At 41.2% G+C, this 20,388-nt stretch overlaps 1 protein-coding gene across 1 annotated transcript in view; it reads right to left on the minus strand.

Annotated features, from left to right (window-relative positions):
* Positions 1 to 298: 298 nt before the first annotated feature.
* LOC126199256 (uncharacterized) overlaps positions 299 to 20,388 on the minus strand; it is a 281,991-nt gene continuing 261,901 nt past the window's right edge. The window contains exons 7-8 of the mRNA XM_049936053.1: positions 12,131 to 15,735; positions 299 to 2,293 (exon numbers count right to left, since the gene is read on the minus strand). Coding sequence (XP_049792010.1) covers positions 12,143 to 15,735 — 3,593 coding nt within the window. The 3' untranslated portion in view covers positions 299 to 2,293; positions 12,131 to 12,142. The remainder of the gene's footprint in view (positions 2,294 to 12,130; positions 15,736 to 20,388) is intronic.

Consider the following 20,388-nt stretch of genomic DNA (forward strand, 5'->3'; position numbering starts at 1 on the left):
ATTGTTTGTGTCTTGCAGTACGATGTGTGTATGTGTGCATATGAGCATGTGCACATGTGCGTGTTGTTTGTGTGTTTAGACTTACAAATACATTTGAACTTCCAAGGTATTATAAAATTTAAATAAGTCACTCATTGTCTACACACTAAGCGGTAGTGCAGGAGACACACGTCATCTTAATTATATTTTACTCTCTGTTATGATGCTGGCTTCTGCAGGAGCATTATTCGTAAGAAATGTATATTATCTCAGGATGTTGTTATTGGTGAGAGATGAAATATAACCTTGTGGATGAAATATATATATATATTTAAATGTTTAATGTTGCCTTGTTAACAAAATCATTTCCAATTTTCAGCATGTACAAAGCGTAAATAATATGGATGATGTACATATAGGTTTTGAGAAGGTAATTTACATCATGATTCATCTTTTCACATTGATAGCAATTAAGCTGTAGGCATGACTTCCTTTCATAAAAATATGCTCTGTGCTTTTCTAAAGCAACATATTTATATTTTGTAACACTACATAGTAAGACACAGACACACACAGCCTTCCTGTTTAAATGATCTAAAATGAACTTTCTACAACATAGTTTACTTGCACATTTAAACTTTTAATACTTTTAACAAATACCACAATATATATTGCAATAATCAAATATTTACAGTGACAGTTCAGTCATGTGATAAATATGGAAATCTGTTAGGAAAATCAATAAACTACATTTTAATTTTGACAACCATACAGTTGGCATCCTTGCACAGAATAATAGTTCTTGGATGCATGCAAAGCACTTTTCACTCATTCTTAGACAGGATCATCCCTGAAAGGCACTTGTGTGGAGGTGCTAGCTAATTTATTGTTTTATGCACATAATACATTTAAGAGGGAAACTCTCCTATATGGTTTATTGAACAAAAATACACCTGCCATACACAGATCACAATTCTGATAGTACCAAAAAGTACAATGGCTTAATACAACAAAAATATTTGGAAATAGTATACTGTACCTATGGAGATATAATACAATTGTGTTTATATACAATTAAATATATATGTACACACTTATACAAAAATATCACTCATTAGTTAACACAGTCCAGAAATGAAAGTATGTAAAATTAATTTATGATATGCCATAAATTTTAATTCACTTTATCTAGAAGTATACTCTCTGTCTATTCTGGAAAATATAAAAGAATGATTCAACAGTTATGTGAGATGCCATTGTCACATGGCAATTGCTTCATCAAAAGAACAGAACACAGAAGACACATACTGTGTATAATGGTTGTGGAATTATTTAAGCATAATAGCAGATGCATAGCACATCAGAAACTAGAATCTGTAAAGAAAATTTAAATTTTACAAGCATTTTCCAAAAACAAGGAAAATAACAAACAGTGGAATGATTATAAATGAAAGAAGTGTTGATGTATGGTATCTTGCTTCAAGATAAAGAAATCATGAAATAAAACTCTTTCAAATTTTGTGACTGAAAGAACATGGAGAAATACTCTCTTTACATAATTAACTAATTCACATGAGGGAGGAAAAAAAACAAACATATATTTCATTGTCATGAATGAGCTCAAAAGTGAATTCAAATGCATGGTTTTCAGACATTAATACACCATTAATAACTTTCAAGATATCTGCTGGAAGATCACTTCTGAATGTGTGGTTATTGGTCAGCAGATCATTACACAGATATCTAATGTTACAAATTCCTTCAGCTTGTTAAAAAAAGTTGAATTTCGATAGAGATGTAGGTCAGTTAGCCAAACTTATTAAAAACTCAGTTGCTGAGTTCTACTTCATGACATTTTTCATCTCTAAGCTGTGACAGAGTCTCTCTTCCAATGCTAACCATCGTGCTTTGTTTTTATAGTTTCATTTTTCTTGCACAGGGTAGTATTTATTTATAAGTCATTTGAAATAAATGTCTCATCTGAAATGCATTACCACAAAAACTCCACAATGAAACTATGCACCTTTGGACATAGAAAAGTCTAAAATATGTAACCTCATCTCACAAAATGTTATGAAAAGCTATTCATGTGACAAACTAATATTTTATCTCAAAAGTGTAAAATTACACAATCGTCTCCAGTATTGAAATACTTGGCCATTAGGATTACAAAATATGGTTTATGTAGTTGCAGTGATTGCTCCATGAAACCAATTTCACTCTTTGTGAAGTGAGTAACAAAATATTCATGTAATTTGCTACCATCTCCAGCAATGGAGGAGAACATTTCTTTTGTTTCTTCTTGGGTTACATTCTGTAAAATAAAGAGAGTACAATTTCAGTATGATGATTTTCAGACATAAAAGTGCAACTAAACCAAGACAAAAGTGACATAAACAACATTAATAAGTACTACAGTATTGTTCAGAATGCATCCTAGAACTGAATGACATAGCTTGATCTTGTGAGGTCACAGTTTTTTCCCTTTTGTTATCTAGGCTGCGAGGCAAAAAGTTGAAATGAACCAGATAAATAAAGTCATCATGTCAGATAAGAATGTTATCCAAATGAAGGTTTTTGTGACATGTCAGTACAATAAAAATCTTGGGTTTCTTCCCACATCAGTTCACTGAGGTGAACAATGTTTCAGAAGGTATATACACTCCTTCCAATCTTCTGGCAAAATGCTAGTATTTTGCTATCCAACTCCTTGTATAGTCAGGAGTGACTGAAATTCAAATCCCCATGACAGACCCTACACAACAGTTTGTCACCTGACCTTTTGTTTACATGGAGAGAAGCTTGCATTTGCTCTCCATTGTCACCACATGAAATGCAGCATGTCACTCCCATCTTATTGCTTCCAGTGAAGGTTGACAAGATGCACTGAAGAAAAGAGACTTAGGTAAAGACTGAAGAAAGATACCATAACTGCATTCTTACTGTATGCTAACTCAGCCTTCACAAGAATTGGTCAAGCTCTAAACAAGAAGGAATCAAGTCACCTTCTGATCACCAACAAACACTAACAAATGTTTGAGCATCATAAAATACAACCTTGGGCTTCATAGATCTGAGATCTATTACATTCCTTTCTAATACGGAAAGTCTTTACATCAGACTGACACAGGGCTGTATTCTGTACATTGTACTGAACATACGTGCAATGTAATACAAAGTTATAGATGAATCAATGTTTGCTGAGCAGTGTTTAATGGAGGAGCATAAGTTTAATTTCAAGAATATGTCTGTGATCTGCCCAGAAAATGGATTCTGCAACACTACTGTTCAGGAGGCATTTAGATCAAGTATGACACCAAACCTCATGACATGTGGTAGGGATGTTTGCCTTCAGCGCAGTTCATAAACCTGCATTGGAAGAAGTAAGACATGTACAGGGCTATTACAAATGATTGAAGCGATTTCATAAATTCACTGTAGCTCCATTCATTGACATATGGTCACGACACACTACAGATACGTAGAAAAACTCATAAAGTTTTGTTTGGCTGAAGCCGCACTTCAGGTTTCTGCCACCAGAGCGCTCGAGAGCGCAGTGAGACAAAATGGCGACAGGAGCCGAGAAAGCGTATGTCGTGCTTGAAATGCACTCACATCAGTCAGTCATAACAGTGCAACGACACTTCAGGACAAAGTTCAACAAAGATCCACCAACTGCTAACTCCATTCGGCGATGGTATGTGCAGTTTAGAGCTTCTGGATGCCTCTGTAAGGGGAAATCAATGAGTCGGCCTGCAGTGAGCGAAGAAACGGTTGAACGCGTGCGGGCAAGTTTCACACGTAGCCCGCGGAAGTCGACGAATAAAGCAAGCAGGGAGCTAAACGTACCACAGCCGACGGTTTCGAAAATCTTACGGAAAAGGCTAAAGCAGAAGCCTTACCGTTTACAATTGCTACAAGCCCTGACACCCGATGACAAAGTCAAATGCTTTGAATTTTCGGCGAGGTTGCAACAGCTCATGGAAGAGGATGCGTTCAGTGCGAAACTTGTTTTCAGTGATGAAGCAACATTTTTTCTTAATGGTGAAGTGAACAGACACAATGTGCGAATCTGGGCGGTAGAGAATCCTCACGCATTTGTGCAGCAAATTCGCAATTCACCAAAAGTTAACGTGTTTTGTGCAATCTCACGGTTTAAAGTTTACAGCCCCTTTTTCTTCTGCGAAAAAAACGTTACAGGATACGTGTATCTGGAAATGCTGGAAAATTGGCTCATGCCGCAACTGGAGACCGACAGCGCCGACTTCATCTTTCAACAGGATGGTGCTCCACCGCACTTCCATCATGATGTTCGGCATTTCTTAAACAGGAGATTGGAAAACCAATGGATCGGTCGTGGTGGAAATCATGATCAGCAATTCATGTCATGGCCTCCACGCTCTCCCGACTTAACCCCATGCGATTTCTTTCTGTGGGGTTATGTGAAAGATTCAGTGTTTAAAACTCCTCTACCAAGAAACATGCCAGAACTGCGAGCTTGCATCAACGATGCTTTCGAACTCATTGATGGGGACATGCTGCGCTGAGTGTGGGAGGAACTTGATTATCGGCTTGATGTCTGCCGAATCACTAAAGGGGCACATATCGAACATTTGTGAATGCCTAAAAAAACTTTTTGAGTTTTTGTATGTGTGTGCAAAGCATTGTGAAAATATCTCAAATAATAAAGTTATTGTAGAGCTGTGAAATCGCTTCAATCATTTGTAATAACCCTGTAGGATATTTCATTGAGCATCAGTGCAATATGTAAGCCATATAAACCTAGGGCTGGGTGTTGGTTAAATTGCTGTTGAGGGGCCAATGTGGTGACCCACCATCAATGGCCAAAGACAACCGGCTATGGGTCCTGGCACTTTTACAAAAGATGGAAGTGTATAGCACAGGCCTTCAGAAACATTACAGGCTCACTGTGAACTGACACAGCAAGAAATCCAAGAAGATTCAAAAGCTTTAATCATACTTGCCAAGGGAAGTGACAAGAAAGGAATATTGTCCCTTTGTGAAGCCTGGAAAGGAAACACACTCATCACATAGTTAAAGACGAATCTGCATAACATACAGACTTTTTCAAGCTATTAGAAAGGATGGTAAACTGGTGAATTCTTGGGTGCCTCAAGTCATATGGGCTCTTATTCTGATATCAAATTTGGCTTCCATGCATTCTAATACACCACTAACCCCTGGTACATTTGGACTCCACAGCTCGAGACACTTTTGTAAATTGCCACCACCTAATTGCTGTGTCCTCTTATCTGCATTAAACACACAATAGTGCCTGGCATCATCACAACCTATCAACACTCCATGGATGTAGTTTTTGGGCCACCTGCAGATTTTCATAAGTAACTTCCTATCTGTATCTAGTCTTTGTGTCCGGATTGGAGTGATCTAAGTGGATGATGTGAACAGGAGGATGGAGAATCCCAGGTATTTGCCCTGAGTGTCACAGTGTTTGGCATCAGTATTAAAGCAGTTCATAACCACAGTGGGCCAGATGGTCTTACCATCACTATATATGGATGACTTTTGCCTCCAGCACAGTGATGCACAATAGGCACTGCTGAGCATCACCTCCAGCACCCAAAGGCACAAAACTGAGTACAGAAATATGGACTTCAGTTATCTCTATCAAAAGCCCATCTATGGTCCCTGAGCTATATGTAGGCGACAAATTACTAGAATTGATTGAACACTGTTTCCTGAGTTTTCTCCTTGACAGCAAGCTGATGATTGCCACCTGTATTTATGTCAACTGAAAGCCAACTGCATGATGAAGCTCAATACACACTGATTCCTCAGTAGCACCAATTGGGAAGGTGATCACATGACTCAGCAACATTTTTACAATTCACTATGGGTTGTTATGTATGGATCAAGTTGCTCTTTTAGTATAATATTTCTTCAGTCTGGTCTACCATGGTGGCATGACACTGACAACTGGAGCTTTCCATGTGAACTCTATCAACAATCTGCTGGAAGAGACAGGAACCCCATCACTAAGAGTCTTGTGACAGCAGTTACACGTAAATTACACAATAACATCCACCAGATGCCCAACCATGTATGTTACTAAGTTTTTTTTTTTCACCAACAATCCATCAGATGCCCAATCACATATGTTACTAAGTTCTTTTTCATCACCATCAGGACACACTCTTTATGAACCAAACATTGAATAAGTAAACCAGTCTGGACAAAAATAGAAGCTCTGAGAAATGACCTGTAACCTCCTTCACTGGTTTATGCACACATATCTCTTCCTAGGGTACCTCCATGGTAACTGATTCATTCTGTGATGCTTCTAGCCTGCCTCTTGGGTCAAGGGAGAACATCTTCTGATGACTGCTTTGCTCAGTTCTCAAATACTATCCCAACCCAAAAAAAGTCTACATTTATGGTTCAAGAATTAACAGTTGAGTTAGCTTTGCTTTCAGTCACACAGGTGGCTCTGAACAGTGATCCATACCGAATGCATGTACTGTGTTTACTGTTGAAATTTCAGCCATCACCCAATCCCTGCATCACATCAGTAGAGAAAGAGCTTCCTATTTTGCTGTGATTCAATGAGATGCTTACAAACCACTGTTAAATGTTACCAACATTAAATACTGGTATTTGACATCTAGGACCAGTTAGCAGTTTCACCATGCTGGCTTCTTCATTACATTCATACACCTGGCTGATAAAATGGCCAAACAAGCCATGAAAAGATTTTTAGATCTTTGAACAGCTGCTGCTGATGTACACTTACAACAAAAGCATTTAATTTTAAAATTATTGCTAGAGGAATAGCAAATTACAGCCACCCCTAACAAATTAAGACAGGTTAAGTGAATCACAGTTGTTTGAATGACATCCCAAAGATGTCACACCAGGTAGACCGACACATTTCATCATAATAAAAATGACTCCAACCTAATTTGTTTATGCCCCCTGGACAATGGCCCATATTCTTGGGGAATGTACCACATTGTTCAGCATGAGGAAGGAGCTGAAGTTGGATACATTCATAGCTCTCACAATGTCAGACACAAAATAGCCATTAAATAAATTTTGTATTTCATGAGAACATAGTACTTCTATAATTGTTTTGATAGCTCTCACAATCTCAGACACAAAATAGCCATAAAATAAATTTTGTGTTTCATGAGAACATAGTACTTCTATAATTGTGTTGGTGTAGGGAATAGGCATGTAGGATGAGCCCCAGCCAAGGGCAGCCACCCACTGGACCACTACCATGCACTGATATTCTCTACATACCATTCACTGATGTCTAGCTTGGGGGAAAGGAGCTAGGGCTGCTCCTGCACACTTAGGCCTGAGAGTCACCAACCTTGCAGCCCCCCTCCCACATAACTACCTTTGCCTGACACTTCTACAAGGCCACCATTTTGCTTTTATACCACAGTGCATCAGAAAGTCTGTCATCATCTATCACCGTGCTTTAGAATGGCGTCAACATTTTACTACTACTTTTCATGTTCAGGAACAGAAGAAAGCTGTTGCTTCTGCATCATACCATCTATTTGAAAACAGTGCAGAAACTGAGCCCCTAAGTACCGCATGGTGCAGTCAACAATATTTTTCCCCTTTTTGAAGCCTTATAACAACAGTGTGAAAATCATAATATGGGTTCTTCATATCATGTATAATCTTTACAAAACAATGAAAATTTTGGAGGGAGGTGTGAAAGTTAGATTTGGAGAAAAGTATAGTGCAGACCATTCTGAGGAGTGTTGGACACATCTCAAAGAAATCAGTACATGTTACATCTGGGAACTGGTGGAAGACAGGGAAGCATTGAAACTGAAATTAGTGAGTTTTCAAAGGAATGACATGGTGGTATAAAGAGATATCATATTTTCTCTCTTGTGTATTGTGGTTCATATTGTGAAACCCGAGTTTCTCCTAGCATATAAAATGTTCATATAATTTAATTGAATGCAGCCCAGTGATGTCTTCAGTGTCCACTGTTATTTCAACAAGTGCACACCCTGTCATTTTCAAGGCACAAATGCAGTAAGAACACACTGTGCAAGGGAATTTGAAACCTAGGTATTCAGAGAATATCCAGAAAGGTAAAAACACACACACACACACACACACACACACACACACACACACAGAAGGAGAGGGGGGAGAGGGAATGGGGGAGAGCATAAAGTGTGAAGTGAAAACTCCTTATTCACTTAGATGCAGGTACTATTTGACAGTTACAATTATTTGGTTGTTTTATAAATTTAATTATTACAGTCTACAAATCAATGAAGTTACTTATCCCCATACCTGATGCCTCCACTTCCTCTCCTTGTTATGGTGTTCATGCATTTCCTAAACACCTTGAAGTGATTTATTCTTCTATAATGCTAGATTCGCCAATTTTCAGTGTTATTCGCTCTCATTTGTAAGAGATACAATTGGTTAGAGCCTGTCCCAACATGCTCATCCCTGTCCTCCAGTCATCCCCTTCCCATCTGCTCTCATATGAATCACATGATTTTTTATGTACTCTGTCTGTACGCTTTTGACTACAGTTTTTGTTTTGGCTGGACCCTAACTGGGCCACTACAATCACCAACATTATCTTGGATACTGTGGATGTCTTTTGGCTGGGCTGCAATTTCCCATTAAGCAGCAAATGCACCACTGACAGTGGGTTGGTGATTACGAAACTATTTTCTTCATCTGTGATCACATGGCTACTGCGTATGCACCGTCCATAGTGGCACTACAACCAAAGTCACGTGATTACTGGTGAATCAGTTCACCTTCCTTTATAGGCTGTGCTGAGGCCAGTCCAGTCCAGTCCAGTCCAGTCTTGGCAATTACGCCGGGCTCTTGCAGCCCACCAGTCAGAGTCTCATCAACCGTCTCACCTGTCCATCAGTATTGCCACATCCTTGGGGGCTGCCTTGGGTGACCCATCACTCCCTTTGGTCCCTGACACTTACTAATGTTTCAGCTCTATGCCAGCACACTCCATCGATATCGTCCCAGGCAGTCTCACTGGCTGAGCACTATCTTCCAGCTGCCGCCAATGCAGCAGAGACCATAGCAACATCACTCTCACTGGCCTGTTGGTGTCGCCACACCATTGGTGGTCACTGCTGATCAAGCACTGCCTTGCCAGTGGCTGCCAATGTCTGTGCTCTTACTGCCATGCGTGGGCACATAAGGTGGTGATGTGGTTGTTCCAGCATTCCCAGCATCTGGGCTAACACCCTGCTTATCCTTCTGCATCTCCACCGGCTGTCGATGATCAAGCTCATGACTCCCACCAGCTGCAGGTGCCTGGCCAGCCCTGTCATGTATCCAGCAGCTGCTGTTGGTTGGGTCTCTCCTCCCATTAGCTGCCGATGACACCATCACGGTTTCCCACTGTTGCGGGACACCTGTTAGTCCTAATCATGTTCTTCTGTGCTTTCTGTGTAATCTTTGGCACTTCTGCGCCTGACATTGTTGCCAACCCTACAGGCTGCAAAGCATTTTTCAATCCCAAGCCTTTCTCTGGGTGCCTGTGCATTGTCTGTCTTTCTTTTCAGTGGTGCATCTTCCTATCATTTGCACATGTCATTGTCCTATGCCTGTGGCACACCTTGTGACATCTTCACCGACACTTTGGGCCTCCTTCCTGGCTCTCCTTTGCATGTTTTTCTGCACACCGTGCATCTTGGGAGCTACCATCAAGCCTTCGGTTCTAATGGCTGTCAATGCCCTTGCAGTCGCTCTTCCTTATGGTGTTCCTCATGGACCCTCCACCCAGGGTCTCTGGGGTTCCATTTCCCCCTCTTCTGTCATTTCTTTTCAGTTGAGATCACCCCACTATCTCCTCCTAAGCTTGGAGGAGTGTTATAGCTAGTCCTTACCTGAGTCACTACAACCACTAAAATTACCCCTCCATGCTGCTGTTTATCTGGTGGCTGGCTGAAGGCATTTTTTTTTGTCAGAGGCACCAATTCCCTGCTAGCTGTACACTCACTGCTGACAGCAGTGTGGAGGCACCAGTTCCCTGCTAAGCTGTACACTTGCTGCTGATAGCAGCGTGGTGATCACAGGAATATGTCCCTCATCTGCAGTCATGTGGCTACAGATGTATGTGTGTACACTATCAATAGCAGCGCTGAGATCATAGTCATGTGATTATGCACATATCAGTCTGCCTACCTTCATAGGCTGTGCTGAAGCCACAAACAAGCAGACGTTCTCACACTCTGGGCAATTACATCAGCCACTGCAGCCCACTAGTCAGAGCCACAACATCCATCTCATTGGCCCATCAATATCAGTGTGCACTTGGGGGCCACCAGTGGTCAAGCCATCACTCCCATCGATCCCTAACACCTGCCAGCAGTGTTGCTTACTCATCGGCCAGATAACTCTGTTGGCATCGTCATGTTCTGGGCAGCAATGCTGGTAGAGTCCCAGCTGCCGCCGACTCCACTATCAGCCAGAGTAAAATTTCCCTCAGTGACCTGTAGGGCTCAATCCCAGGAGGTCAACGCTGATTCAGTGCTGCTTTGCCAGCAGCTGCCAATGCATGCAGCAATAGCAGCTGGCTCATTGTGCTACTGATGCTGCAAGTCTCAATGGAGACCATCACACCACACTCGTTGCAGTGTCAATTACCAGGTGCCTGCTGCGCCCCACCGAGCATTACCAAGTGCCAGCCATGCCCTAACCACAGCACCACACTGGGTCCAGACCATATCCAGAAGAGCTTTATCTATTGTAATACCATATGCATTGTTATTGTTAAACTTGTGGAATAAATCCTTGCAGATTTCACTGGGAACTACTGTTTTAATTTTCTTATAGGTGGTTGCTCCAATTATCTTTACGTTCTTTCTGATATTCTTTTTGTATTAATTTGTCTGCTTACTTTTAGCTTATATTTTTAAAGCCACTACAAACATAAAGTGATGCCACTGGGTGGCATGTATTGATAATTACTCTTTTAAACAGTAGCCTGCCATTAGTTGAACTCCAGTGTTGTGATTGTAATTATGTGACACTGCACTATGTGTTAAAGATTTCTATATGTTATCTAGACTTAATTTTGAATGTTTTGGAATACTTTTACTCTTAGTGGCATGGATACATTGTGCTTATTCTTTCAGGAAATGGTGTTTCATTTGGGAGATTTGCTGATGGTAGGCTATGCTCAAAACATGTCCACAAATATAATTTTTTACAACTGTTGAGTTTACAACTGTTGAGTTTACATCTGTTGAGTTTAGTGACCCAATAAACCACAGACATACGATGTGCTGAGTTTCCATAATGGTCACAGGCCTTCTTCTCAACTTCATTGCAACTACCTATAGTCAAGAAGTCAAACAAAGGGGAATCCAGTTTGGAATACCAGAAATACTATAGAATGGACAGACTCCTCTCACCATAAAGACAATACATTGAGTTACAGTCTGGATCATCAAAAAGACAGTTACATACGAGCTTTCAGTGAAGGGCTTCTTCTGAAAAGAAAGAAACACAGACATTCACACAAGCAAGCACACCTTCTATCCACAGCCATTCTGACTAGAATGCTTTTGTGTGTGTGTGTGTGTGTGAGGAGGGGGGAAGGTCTATTTTGGACATTGGCCTTGTTGACCGAAAGCTTATTTTGTGGCAGCCTTTTTGTTGTGCGTATCAGTGACTCAGCATCTCCACTGTATGGTGAGATGCATACTCATTACTTATAGTACCTGTTATATTGTGTAACACTTCATCAAATTCAAAAGGAAGTGTTTATTTAGCAGTCTGTTAGTCAAATATAAGCTCAATTTATTTATTTGTGTTTTCAATTTTTGTCTTTAATTTTTAGCTTAATGTTTTGTAAACATAAATACAAAATGTCTGCTGTATACAATATATGTTGTTGAGCTCTGTTTGACTGCATAGTATAAAATGAAACATGTTGTTAATTACACTTCAGCAAGCGAGTTCAAAAGCTTATTAAGCATAGAATCAGTTGTAAGTAAGTCAGTTCCGAAATAAAAATGTAAGGTTGTAGGCTTAAAATTTCATACTTGTCGGTTACTTTAGAACTTTCAGCTGTACAAGTAACTGATATGAAATGTGTAATTTCTAGCATCTATACTTTTTTTAAATTTTTGATTGCACTTACCAGTTTTAGCACCTAAGGCAGATTCCTCTTTGAGGCCAGCTGTGCTCGTTGCTCCCATTCCTCTCGCCTCTGCTGTATGCGCTTGAATCTTGGAATGCTGCTTTCTTCAACCTCTGAAGCATTAGTCTCATTATCAGTCTGGGTATTCAGTCTCTCTGCTGCTGTTTTGCTCTCAGTGCTTACAATGTGCATTTCTTTCTCTTTATATATGTTTGCCCAAGCTCTGTGTGGAGTTCTTTCTGAAGAAATGAAGCAACTGTCTGTGCGCTGTGATTCAGGAACAGTTCTATTTCTAATGCGTTTTTCGGGGCTCATGTTATCCTTTTTATAGGGTGATAAAATGTTCTCATTTATGTTTGTGTTCTCATTGCTCGCAGTGCTGCTTCCACTTATACTTCTTTGATACTTAAAATTTGCTGGGCTGCTGTGTCGGGTATTATTCACGGGGGCAGCTAATTTAATAGGTGGTTCAGGGACTATGTCTGTGTGGTGTTTTGACTCAACAAGTGGTTCCTTAACAGGCAACTTTTTCCTCTCTTCTTTAGGTGAATCTCCACATTCATTTTCTTTGTCACTATCTCTTGATTTTGTTGCCTGAGTGTCAGAGACGGCTTGGTTTTCCCGGTTCTTTGATGAGAGACTTTGTTGGCTAAGAACTTCAATATCACTATCTTTCAGTTTAAGAGATCTTCTAGCAAATACTTTGAGTAACTCAGGTTCTTCCTCATTTTTAAGGCCTATCTCTTTTGTCACTGACTTTTTACGTAGAACTACTTCGTTCATACTATTCTCAAATACACTGCCTGACTCTGATCCAAAAGTTTCTTTTGATTTTGAGCTCCTATGGCTATTATCCGTAGAACTTGCCTCAGAACAGACTGACTCACGTCCTGATGAAAACCTTTCAACAGGAGGAAAACAGTCTTCCTCCTTTCTGAGGATGGGGTCCCTTTGTACAGATTTTTTACGAATTACTACATCTTGTGTACCAAAATCTTTTGTACTTATGGACTCTTCATACTTATTTATGGTCTTCATATCTTCAGATTCATTTAGGATATTATCGTTCAAAGGGACATGAGAATCTGGAGAATCAAAACTAGACGATTGCTTCTTAAAAGCAAACTTTGATGGGTGGCGTGCTGTTTGCATTTCAGATGATATTGAAACAACTGAGTAATTTCTATTCTGTTGACTTGGAGTTGCTGTTAATGATATACTTCTCTTTGTTTTCACAGGATTGTTTATTCCTGCTTCTGGCTTTGCTATTTCTTCAAATGTAGAAGCAGGTTCACATATCTTCTGTATGCCATCCGATGTGTGGCCAGCAGGTTTTCCAGTTACATTTCTACCATCAGCACCATCCTTAACTGCTTTGAATTGTTCTTCTCTAAAGAGCTTCTGCTTAATGGAAGATGTTGTTCCATGTGTTTCCTGGGTTGTCTCAGAAATGAGTGATGTCCTTTTTGCTTGTTCATCGGCATCATCTGTCTGTTCAGTCTTTATACCTAACTTCTCATCAATACTTTTCAAACGACTTCTTTGTGGATCAGGTTTATCAGTATCAAAAATTACATTCACTGCAGGCTGACTATCAACACGATTCAGCTGGATTCTGAGAAATTCAGGAACGTGTTCTGATGCAGTAGCAAGCCGAGGTTCACGTTTTGTTGGTTGTGGTCGGGGAGTAAAATTGTGTGCAAGTGAATCTTTTTCGTGCTGAGATAATACAGGGGATGTTTTTGGTAAATCAGTACTTTTCCTGACATTATCAAAACTCTTTGCAGTACTTTCTTGTCCACTTATCGTTTCAGGTAAATTCGACTCAGTTTTTGTTGATTCTTGTGCAGTTATTACAAGCTCATTTGGCTGTTGAGTTGCATCATTTATTGCGGCTATAGAAGACCAAGTGTCTACTGAGAGGTCAGCTTTTACAACTTCCTCCATTGTATTTTCACCTTTATAGATATCCATGTTATGCTGCTGCATAAAATGTGAACCATTCCCTTTTAAGTCTGTTTTAGTTTCTTCATGTTTTGTGAATGTTTGTGTGATAGTGATACCATCAGTGCCAGGTGGTAACACTACATGTTGAGTGTAGTTGGTATCACTTTCACTACCTGAAGATGTTTTTGGTGGTTTAGAGTCCAGCACAGACGAAGTTTTGGAATAATGATCAGTACTGATACTTTCTGAAGAGGCAGCCTTTTCAAGAGATCCTACATTTTCCTTAGCTAGAGGAACATCAGGAGATGAAACACTTGTGAATATATTTTCAATTGTCTTTTCTTTTAGAACGCTTGTTGTTGATACATAAACATTGTTTGCGAACAGGTTTGTCTTCTCATTGGTAGCGGTTTCATCGTAAAACAATAATTCTTTTTCCATTGGTTTTGTACTCAGTGGTCTTTCACTACTGATTGTCATAATTTTTGTTTCATCAGCAGATATTGTTGCTGAAATTGTGCTTTTGTAAGATATTGTTGTCTCTTCTACTTCTCTTACATCTTCCTGAAAGCTCAGATCTTGGCTTTCTTTGACAATGTTACTTAATGTATTGCTTGTATTCGATGCTGGTTTTTTGTGAGTTTTCTGTGAAAAATCTATATCAGTTCTAAAGCTCTGAGACTTTTTGACTGGAAATTTTGGAGAGCTTGGTTTCTCAACTGTGTTCACCAAGGAACTGCATTCTCTTTCATCAGTTTCATCATACGCACTAGGAAGTGGTTGCTCACGAGTTAGTGCTTCACCAATTCTGAAGGAAGATTTGTATTCATTTTCATTGGAGAGAGAATCTTGACTTTCAGATCTTTTATCTGCATTTATATGCTGCAATGAAGTGGAATTAAGTTCTTTGCTACCTCCTGCGCTATGTGATGTCCACACATGTTTTGGAGGAGAAACAGAGAGATTTCCATGCATCACATCTGGAACTAATTTTTCTGCTACACTTACGTTATCATTTTTGTCAGTCACTAAAATATCTGAGCCATAATCATTTGGAGGAATGGAAGTAACTTCAGGGACTTCAAGAACTTTTCCTCTTTTTTCTATTTCAGGACTTGGTGGTAAATTAATTGGTTCTACTCTCTGACGTGAGGCAGCAGAACTTCGTGGCTGTAATTTGGTATTATGATGCCTAGATGACGCATGGGAAGTAAAATCAGTGAAAAAGTCATTGGCATATTGCCCACCTTCATTTATTCGCTTTGGTATCACTGGTGGAGCTGAAATCTGTTTGTTTAAGTTATCACCAAGATTGCTGTCTACATCATCTGATTTTTCCTTTTTCTTTTTCCCACTACGTCTCGACAAGAGCCGTCCGAAAAAGGTTGTTTCCTCTTTCTTTTCATCTTTTTCTTTATTTTCATCCTTATCTTCTGCAATGTCTGCTTTTTCATCTTCATCCTCTTCCCCAACAATGCCAAACATTTCCCTTGATTTTGTGAGAGCTTCTAGGGCAATTATACTTGACATATTCATTTCAAGTTCTGAAGCAGATGCTGCTCGTTTGTAGCGGCTGCTTGAAGATGCTTCAGTCTGTCTGTATGCAGCATTTGACCGGCTTCGAGGCAGTTTGTTCACATGTTCTCCGGGAGTGAGAGCTAATCCAGGAGGGAGAGATGCAGATTTTTGTTGAATTTCAATAGGCAGATTCACAAGAGGTGGCAGCATGTGTTCAGTTGCAGTGGAAGGCCAAGCAGGAATTTCAGTGTCATCATTCTTGCTAAATTCAGATGCGTTTTCTGCAAGCATCAGTAAATAAAGCCATGCATCAGCGCTTATGAACATGCAAGCTTTGATATAAATGTTTCATTACAAGGTATTAAATTAAATAAACACATATGTATATAAATAACGAGCCATGCTCACTGAAAAAACATAACATGCAGATTTGGAAAATATGCCGTTGGTGTAGCTACAGAAGAAAGACTGTTAAACACAAAATAAAATCCTGAAAGCACTGAATAAATGAAAGTGATTTTGTGGTATGAGAGCAAAGTCTGAACTCGTTGTACATGCAGTGTAGTGAAATGGGAGGGGAAAAGCACACAATAAGAAAAATACGACATGTAAATATCATGATATTTCAACTCACACAACAATGTGAATATTATTAGAGCTATATACACTTAGTCATATTTCAAAATGTAGAAAAAAATGTATTATTGCAAATTAGTGATAGTGTGTAATTAATTATAAACATTTATATCCAAAAACAAAGATGATGTTACTTACCAAATGAAAGTGCTGGCAGGTCGACAGACACACAAACAAACACAAACATACACACAAAATTCAAGCTTTCGCAACAAACCGTTGCCTCATCAGGAAAGAAGGAAGGAGAGGGAAAGACGAAAGGATGTGGGTTTTAAGGGAGAGGGTAAGGAGTCATTCCAATCCCGGGAGCGGAAAGACTTACCTTAGGAGGAAAAAAGGACAGGTATACACTCGCACACACACACATATCCATCCACTCATATACAGACACAAGCAGACATATTTAAAGACAAAGAGTTTGGGCAGAGATGTCAGTCGAGGCAGAAGTGCAGAGGCAAAGATGTTGAATGACAGGTGAGGTATGAGTGGCGGCAACTTGAAATTAGCGGAGATTGAGGCCTGGTGGGTAACGGGAAGAGAGGATATATTGAAGAGCAAGTTCCCATCTCCGGAGTTCGGATAGGTTGGTGTTGGTGGGAAGTATCCAGATAACCCGGACGGTGTAACACTGTGCCAAGATGTGCTGGCCGTGCACCAAGGCATGTTTAGCCACAGGGTGATCCTCATTACCAACAAACACTGTCTGCCTGTGTCCATTCATGCGAATGGACAGTTTGTTGCTGGTCATTCCCACATAGAATGCATCACAGTGTAGGCAGGTCAGTTGGTAAATCACATGGGTGCTTTCACACGTGGCTCTGCCTTTGATCGTGTACACCTTCAGGGTTACAGGACTGGAGTAGGTGGTGGTGGGAGGGTGCATGGGACAGGTTTTACACCGGAGGCGGTTACAAGGATAGGAGCCAGAGGGCAGGGAAGGTGATTTGGGGATTTCATAGGGATGAACTAACAGGTTACGAAGGATAGGTGGACGGCGGAAAGACACTCTTGGTGGAGTGGGGAGGATTTCATGAAGGATGGATCTCATTTCAGGGCAGGATTTGAGGAAGTCGTATCCCTGCTGGAGAGCCACATTCAGAGTCTGGTCCAGTCCCGGAAAGTATCCTGTCACAAGTGGGGCACTTTTGTGGTTCTTCTGTGGGCGGTTCTGGGTTTGAGGGGATGAGGAAGTGGCTCTGGTTATTTGCTTCTGTACCAGGTCGGGAGGGTAGTTACGGGATGCGAAAGCTGTTGTCAGGTTGTTGGTGTAATAGTTCAGGGATTCCGGGCTGGAGCAGATTTGTTTGCCACGAAGACCTAGGCTGTAGGGAAGGGACCGTTTGATGTGGAATGGGTGGCAGCTGTCATAATGCAGGTACTGTTGCTTGTTGGTGGGTTTGATGTGGACAGATGTGTGAAGCTGGCCATTGGACAGATGGAGGTCAACGTCAAGGAAAGTGGCGTGGGATTTGGAGTAGGACCAGGTGAATCTGATGGAACCAAAGGAGTTGAGGTTGGAGAGGAAACTCTGGAGTTCTTCTTCACTGTGAGTCCAGATCATGAAGATGTCATCAATAAATCTGTACCAAACTTTGGGTTGGCAGGCCTGGGTAACCAAGAAGGCTTCCTCTAGGCGACCCATGAATAGGTTGGCGTGCGAGGGGGCCATCCTGGTACCCATGGCTGTTCCCTTTAATTGTTGGTATGTCTGGCCTTCAGAAGTGAAGAAGTTGTGGGTCAGGATGAAGCTGGCTAAGGTAATGAGGAAAGAGGTCTTAGGTAGGGTGGCAGGTGATTGGCATGAAAGGAAGTGCTCCATTGCAGCGAGGCCCTGGACGTGCGGAATATTTGTGTATAAGGAAGTGGCATAAATGGTTACAAGGATGGTTTCCGGGGGTAACAGATTGGGTAAGGATTCCAGGCGTTCGAGAAAGTGGTTGGTGTCTTTGATAAAGGATGGGAGACTGCACGTAATGGGTTGAAGGTGTTGATCTACGTAGGCAGAGATACGCTCTGTGGGGGCTTGGTAACCAGCTACAATGGGGCGGCCGGGATGGTTGGGTTTATGAATTTTGGGAAGAAGGTAGAAGGTAGGGGTGCGGGGTGTCAGTGGGGTCAGGAGGTTGATGGAGTCAGGTGAAAGGTTTTGTAGGGGGCCTAAGGTTCTGAGGATTCCTTGAAGCTCCGCCTGGACATCAGGAATGGGATTACCTTGGTAAACTTTGTATGTGGTGTTGTCTGAAAGCTGACGCAGTCCCTCAGCCACATACTCCCGACGATCAAGTACCACGGTCGTGGAACCCTTGTCCGCCGGAAGAATGACGATGGATCCGTCAGCCTTCAGATCACGGATAGCTTGGGCTTCAGCAGTGGTGATGTTGGGAGTAGGATTAAGGTTTTTTAAGAAGGATTGAGAGGCAAGGCTGGAAGTCAGAAATTCCTGGAAGGTTTGGAGAGGGTGATTTTGAGGAAGAGGAGGTGGGTCCCGCTGTGACGGAGGACGGAACTGTTCCAGGCAGGGTTCAATTTGGATAGTGTCTTGGGGAGTTGAATCATTAGGAGTAGGGTTAGGATCATTTTTCTTCATGGCAAAGTGATACTTCCAGCAGAGAGTACAAGTGTAGGACAGTAAATCTTTGACGAGGGCTGTTTGGTTGAATCTGGGAGTGGGGCTGAAGGTGAGGCCTTTGGATAGGACAGAGGTTTCGGATTGGGAGTTAGGTTTGGAGGAAAGGTTAACTACTGAATTAGGGTGTTGTGGTTCCAGATTGCGTTGATTGGAATTTTGAGGTTTTGGAGGGAGTGGAGCTGGAAGTGGGAGATTGAGTAGATGGGAGAGACTGGGTTTGTGTGCAATGAGAGGAGGTTGAGGTTTGCTGGAAAGGTTGTGAAAGGTGAGTGAGTTGCCTTTCCGGAGATGGGAAACCAGGAGATTGGAAAGTTTTTTGAGGTGGAGGGTGGCATGCTGTTCTAATTTGCGGTTGGCCTGTAGGAGGATGCTCTGAACAGCCGGTGTGGATGTGGGAGAGGAAAGATTGAGGACTTTTATTAAGGATAGGAGTTGACGGGTGTGTTCGTTGGCTGAGTTGATGTGTAGGTGAAGGATTAGGTGGGTGAGGGCAATGGATTGTTCAGTTTGGAACTGGTATAGGGACTGATGGAAAGAAGGGTTGCAGCCAGAGATGGGAACTTTAAGTGTGAGGCCTTTGGGGGTAATGCCAAATGTCAGACAAGCCCGAGAAAATAAAATATGGGAGCGTAATCTGGCTAGGGTGAGGGCATGTTTGCGGAGGGAATGTAAATAAAACTTAATGGGGTCGTTGTGGGGGTGTTGTGAGGGTGACATGGTATTAGAAGGTGGAAAGTGTAACATGAGGTTGAAATGAAAATGAAAGATAAAAATATATGGGGAGAGATAAAGGGGAACTAGAAAGCAACTGGAGATCTGGTATGAAAAAAGGCGAAAAAGTGTTGGTTAAGTTGATCGTGTGGTGAACTTGGGTTGGTAGACAGCGATGTGCATAAAGGTTAGGTGGTTGTGTTGCCGCTAAAACACGTTAAAGGACGGAGAAATTCGGGAAAATTTCCAAAGAAACGTGTAAATGTATTAAAAGGAGTGGTGTTGTGGTGAAAGATTACGAAAATGGGGCTAACAATTGTCTGACGAAGAAATAATGACGTTAAAACCTGTGGGGAGCGGCTAAAAATGATCAGTGATGTGCAAGAAACGGAAGTGGAAATAAAGTGAAAGTTATTAGAACTAGCCGAAATGGTGGCTCTTCAATATATCCTCTCTTCCCGTTACCCACCAGGCCTCAATCTCCGCTAATTTCAAGTTGCCGCCACTTATACCTGTCATACAACAACATCTTTGCCTCTGCACTTCCGCCTCGACTGACATCTCTGCCCAAACTCTTTGTCTTTAAATATGTCTGCTTGTGTCTGTATATGAGTGGATGGATATGTGTGTGTGTGTGAGTGTATACCCGTCCTTTTTCCGCCTAAGGTAAGTCTTTCCGCTCCCGGGATTGGAATGACTCCTTACCCTCTCCCTTAAAACCCACATCGTTTCGTCTTTCCCTCTCCTTCCCTCTTTCCAGATGAGGCAACAGTTTGTTGCGAAAGCTCGAATTTTGTGTGTATGTTTGTGTTTGTTT

This window comes from Schistocerca nitens, chromosome 8 (genome assembly GCF_023898315.1).
Source record: "Schistocerca nitens isolate TAMUIC-IGC-003100 chromosome 8, iqSchNite1.1, whole genome shotgun sequence".
Taxonomy (NCBI): Eukaryota; Metazoa; Arthropoda; class Insecta; order Orthoptera; family Acrididae; genus Schistocerca; species Schistocerca nitens.